Genomic DNA, 6,118 nt, shown 5'->3' with positions numbered 1-6,118 from the left:
AATATCAGTTGCAATAGTGTAAAAAGCTTAACAGTAAATTTCTAAATCGTCTACACTATACACCATTTTCTGTTAAATATCTTTTTGGAAGATTGTAACAATGATATCACACTTTTATATTTTGAAAGAATAGTGCAACGTTATACTAGAAATTAACATTAAGTATTTAATATCATCAATATAACGATATAAAGAAACACGGAACCCTTACAACTAAATACTCTAAGTAAGATGCAAACACCTCATGTTAAGGAGGAGTAGTTCAATTTATTATTTTATTACAAAGCATCATTAGGTTCTGTCTCACTCAAAGTCGCTTGTTTAAGGGGAGCAAAATCTGCTTTCCATACATGTTCTTTGCAATGTTCAACAGCCTTGAAAAAAAGATCGGATAATACACACGTGTTTTACATTGTTTTCATGTAGTAATTTTAAATTATCATTTACTTACTTTACATTCGTGGGCAGTTTCGTTACTGGAACACCAATAAGCAGGTCCCCATGTGCACTGCTTTATACGATTTTTCTCATACGAACGCTTGATTCGTGAGCTTTCCATAGATACCATTGAATAATCCGATGCTGCGCAAAGACCTATTTTACTGCATATTTTATTTTTTTTAGTATTTTGTTGTATAAGATTTATTATACTTTGGCCATAAATATTAATCATATCAGTGCACTAAAAATAATTAAGCATTAGAATACAATATAGTAATTACGAAGACAATATAATTATATCGATAAGTCCTTGTACCGTGCTTTGTTTACTGGCTGGTAAATATTTACATGCTTTGGCTACTGCATTTTTAATACTATTGTCAACCTTATCGTTTCCCAAAAGCTCGTTGATCACCGATATGGCTCCTTTGCACACAGCACATTTTGTTACCGAGGCTATAAATGTAAGGAAAAATAAAATATAAAATTTTTACTGTAAATATAATTAGATTACATATGTATATAATATTTCAAAATACCAGCAAACTCCTCTTCTGCATATAATGTGCAAAGTCCCACGAAAGTACAAACTTGATGAGGACTGATATCTTTTGTAACAATATCTATTATAGTACCAGCAAATTTCTCAACGAATTTATTACATTCCCGAGAAATAGTTTTTGGAAGATGTTTGCACACATCATGGACTACTTTTTCAACTTTTTGCTTTGATTTATCGTTACCAAGGGCTTTATCGACATGGCGCATAGCAAATTCGCATACAATACAAGTAGTGCTCTTTTGATTCTCAATCGACATATCATCGTCGAATGAAACTACGTCTGGTATTTCATTAGTCACTGAAATGAGGAATACAGTTCTTTATAAAATTCTACATAAATTCTGTAATCGTACATTGTATTTTTTTTTAAAAGGTTCTAAGGCGATATACTGTCTGTGTAGTAACTTAAATACATACAGATTTCGCCATTTTTATCCGTAACGAAAACTTCTTTCGGTCCAGAGTTTTTAGTAGGATCACACAATTTAATAAAAACGCATACTTCTTGAGGTGTCAAATCCGCAATTATCAGTTCTACAAGTTCTTTACTGTAACCCTGCACTAAGTCCATACATTCTTGGGTCAGACTGTGAGGTAAGTGAACACACAGTTTATCTAATGCAGCTTCTATGTTAGCCTGCAACAAAAATTATACAAATAAAAATAATAGTATCTTTAGTGATATTATATCGAAAAATTTGTAAATAATAAGACACTAGAAACTGAAAGTATGCTCTAACCTGTGTCTTGTCGTTTTTAATAACATTATACACCTGTGATACAGCCAGTAAACACAATGGACAACTAGGCTTATTCTTTTGTTGTTGAAGCACATATTCCGCTGGAACACTTTCCCAAAATTCTATGAACTTTTCAGAAGGACACAGATGCAGCATTGGGCACACCTAAAAATTATTTTATCTAAAATTTTTGTTGTCACTATAATACTGAGCATGTAATAAGTTGTACACTAACTTGAGATGGATCAACTTCTTGAGCTAATATGGCAACAATAGCGTCTCCGTAAGTATCTACGAATTCTGTACATTCACCTTTTATAGATCCTGGTAATTTTTTACATACTTTTTCGATTACTTCTTTCACTTGGTCCTGCATTAAAATTAAAAAAATTTACTCTGATGCACCATGTCTTTATGTAATTCTTTTTTCTTTGTTCAGTTATGAATATTTTTAAAACGCTTACATCTGTAGTAGGATTTGTTAGAGCATCTTGAATATAATGCAATACATATTCGCAAAGTGCACATGATACTTTTCCACCCACCGGAGCCTCTGACAAGGGAAAAGGTAACATTCTGTCAATAGGCAATTGCATTGCTTCGATTTCGGATTCACGTAATTCTTCAGACTTTTCAGTTTCCTTATTCTTCTTCGATTCCTGGAATGTCTGTGCACTTATTTCTGCTAGATTCAGAGGTAACAAAGGCCAAACTGGTTCACTCTGTATATTAAATTTGAAATTAATGCTATCTATAAATAATGCCATATTACTATTTTGTTTGTAAAAGCAATTATTCACCTCCAGTGATTTTCCAGGAGCAGGACATATTCCAGACATTTGACAAACAGCAATACTGTTCAGACCTTTCGTGAGATATTCATAAATTTGCGGGTAATATTCATCGACAATAGCAATACACTAAAACAAAATACACATCATTCACAAGTAATCTTACAAACAAATATAATTAAGTAACATATAACAGACTGCTTACTTCACTCGAAAATGATTTTGTTTGTCTACAAAATCCATCCAACACTTGGCGGAATTCTACTTCTGTTGTATTAGCTACTAGTAGATCTCTTAAATGTCCAACAAGTTGTTCGCACAATTTGCATGGAAGATCATCGCTTACATCGACCATACCAACACTTGACAATGGTCTAATTTCTACATTTGGGGTCTAAAATTTATTCCATACAGTTAACTTGATTAGAAATGCTATTACATCAAAGTTGCAAATCTTTCTGAAACTCACCTTATCTGTGTCTTCATGTTTGTGGAACTGTGCAGTACATTGACCGGATAAGTGGCAGATGTTCTGAGCATTGAAGTTCTCTTGTAAATGAGCATACATAGTATCAAAATAGGTCAAAATAATTGCTGAACAAGCATCTGTGTAACTGCTGAGGTCGGTACACAAATTGAGCATTTGTTGTAACACTTGGTCACGTGGTGTATTATTTAATTTATATTCCATATGTGCTGCAACTGTGTGGCATTTTGTGCATTCAGCAGGTTCAATCTCGTCTTTTTCCAATGAATGGAACCTTACATTGGCAATCTAAAATATAATACATACAAAGTATATTATATCATAAAATGACAAACTAAGCAGACAAAGATATATGTTTCAATTATTTATACATATATATTATGTTTCATTTACCTTACTTGTAGATTGCTCATATTCCTTTAACAATTTGTCAATATGAGCAGAATTACAAAGTCCAGCTACTGAACATACAACAGATGGATTCATTTGTGATGCCAATGTTTCAACCAAGTCCGGAATAAATTCATCGACAATCGATATGCATTCCTTTACAATTGGTTTAACATGAATTAATCGGCAGCTCCCTTCAAACACAGCTTTCAAATCTTCCTGAGTTTGATTGCTTTGTAGCTGATCACGGGCCTGTTGAACCATGTCTTTGCAAACGCTACAAACATTGTCATTATCCTCTGGTACATTCATGCCTGTCCATATTGTTTTAATGCAGTGTTTAGTTGCATTACATCCTGCTGCAGTTCTGTATTTGCATTAAATAACACATGTTAACATTACTCTAATATGTATTTATCATACGTAATAATATTAAAATTATAAATTATATTAATGCAACTAATATATCCTACAGTAAGGAACAATATTTTATTAAACTTACTTAATGTTTTCACACCAATATGATGGACCCCATGTGCATTCTTCTTCACCCAAAAGATGAAGACTAGTTGGTTCCTCTGCATTAATCACCACTCTAGCTGTAGATACTGAAATAATATTCATATTTGTATTACCCATTTACAAAAATATATCTTTATTAGTTATTGGAATTATTTGTTTACTAATAAATTAACAAAGTATATACTTTTATTAAAAGGAAAAGAGGAATTAACAACATGTATTTATGATTTGAAGTAATGTAAAATTACTAAACTTAATATATACATGAATAACTGTAATGTAATGTAGCGATACTCTTGTTAAACACAAATTATTCCATGGCAATTGTGCAGCGCTGACTCATCTTATATATCTGATCAAGCAAGCCTCATCTTTTCTGAGTAATAATAATGTGATTATTAGCTGGAATAACACAGGAAAACTGGGCTATTAGTAAGCTAATAAGCACGTAAAGTAGCTAGGTATAAAAGAAATAATCTATACAATGTTATGGTTCCAAGGTACAATAACAGTATTACGTACTATTGATAAGATTTCAGTAAATGCAGCGTAAAAAAGTAACGTTCCAAATTCTTGAAAATAAAGTAAAATAAAACTTACAAGAAAGTACGGTACAGCGTATAAAAAACTGCGCCATGGACAAAGACAACATCTAACTTGAATGCTCAATAATCGCGATACTCACCAGCTAGAATCGCGCTAAGCGCGATGAATATCTGCATGTTTATTACTTTTCTTCCCAATTCCGCTGTAACAATCGAAAAAATAGTAAACGTTAGATTCCAATGAGGTTTCTTTGTTACTTAATTATCCACAATGACGTGTTAGTTACCCTTGTAGAAGGTCCCGGAAGATCGTAGTTGAACGGGAATTACTGACAGATTGTTTAACAGCGCTCCGCCAGAAGCTACTGTCAAATGACTGTTCCTAGCGTTTATACGCATTCTTTGACTGATGCATTCTCTCTTTCGCTCTCTTTCTATTTTCGATGACGACCAATAGTTGTTTCGCAACGTTCGTCACGTGGTATGCACCTCCACCCTTTTCACTGCGTACATGGAAACTGATAGTACCTCGATGCATTCTTAAAATGTGAAGCATCTGAAACTTTTCCTCAAAGTGGAACTGCAATTACACACGACTATTTTTTCTCGGTGAAAAGATAAGGATAATTATGTTTCGTAGTTAACGATTGTTAAGATTAATTTTTTGTTGAAGTAAACAGTGGCGTCATCTGCCGGTGCAAAAGTGAGAAAGTGCAGGACAGAAGAACAAATGTCCTCGTGATTACATATTCATGGCATCGTGACTTCTCACCAAATGTACATTATCGCATGATTTTCGAGAAAGAGAGAGAAGAACAATGGGAGAAATCATTTCCTACGGAGCGGGAAAAAACACTATCGGCAAATATTATGTATGGCACTAATATGACAACAATTGATAGACGAATTTCTGATAAAGTAACGCTTGATCGATAGTCTGTTTTGGTTTTCTTTGTCACGGCTGGTCACGCCAGAGTAAGAGTGTATGTAGATGCAGACAAAAAAGCAATCTCATATTACAATTTCTTATTGTTTTACCGAATTAAGGAGAGTGTAAAAATAAGATTTATCACGTGAGGTTACATCCGTATATAGAATTGTAGGTCTCGATACAGGCGTGATTCAACATCTTAAGTGTAAAATATCGTAGGCGCCTTTTGATATCAGTTATCGTGACAGTATATTTTCGTTCATGGACTATCTCTGCCGTAGTTTAATATAAACTTTTCTTTGTTTTTGTTTTTATAAATATAGATAATATTACTCCTCTTTTTTTTGTGAAAATATTTACATAATAAACATGAATTTTCATAATAACATTTTAGTAACTGTAATATGTACATGAAAACATGAATTCTTCGCTTCTGTTTTATCATTTCACACTTACATAGCTAGTGTGAGAGTGATTTACTTGCACAATAAAATATGTGAATTGATATTGTAATATCGCGTATTCGCTTATTACTAAATAGTGTAATGGTTTTGTCAATTACAATAAACCAAAGTGTTCCTATCACCCGTGCACTGAATTATGTCTTTGAAATTTTTAAACTCAAGGTTACAATTTGATCGCGCCGAAATACATATTTTACATTTTCTATGATACTACACATAAGTCATTATAATATGAATCGTCGCAT

General features: G+C 32.9%; 1 protein-coding gene across 1 annotated transcript; it reads right to left on the bottom strand.

Moving 5' to 3' along the window:
• Positions 1 to 247: 247 nt before the first annotated feature.
• On the bottom strand, positions 248 to 4,865 carry LOC107194378 (prosaposin). Its single transcript, XM_015584000.1, has 15 exons — positions 4,766 to 4,865; positions 4,619 to 4,681; positions 3,914 to 4,019; positions 3,415 to 3,778; positions 3,004 to 3,309; positions 2,740 to 2,928; positions 2,544 to 2,663; positions 2,208 to 2,465; positions 1,979 to 2,113; positions 1,744 to 1,908; positions 1,421 to 1,640; positions 981 to 1,301; positions 758 to 897; positions 452 to 682; positions 248 to 374 (listed from the first exon to the last, which is right to left on the bottom strand). Exons 2-15 carry the CDS (start codon positions 4,653 to 4,655, stop codon positions 279 to 281), a joined length of 2,688 nt encoding a protein of 895 aa, XP_015439486.1. The 5' UTR covers positions 4,656 to 4,681; positions 4,766 to 4,865; the 3' UTR covers positions 248 to 278.
• Between the last annotated feature and the right edge of the window lie 1,253 nt (positions 4,866 to 6,118).

This window comes from Dufourea novaeangliae, unplaced genomic scaffold, assembly GCF_001272555.1.
Source record: "Dufourea novaeangliae isolate 0120121106 unplaced genomic scaffold, ASM127255v1 scaffold12, whole genome shotgun sequence".
NCBI classification, from domain to species: Eukaryota; Metazoa; Arthropoda; class Insecta; order Hymenoptera; family Halictidae; genus Dufourea; species Dufourea novaeangliae.
The sequence above is the reverse complement of the archived record's forward strand: the minus strand, read 5'-3'. Positions and strand labels throughout refer to the sequence as shown.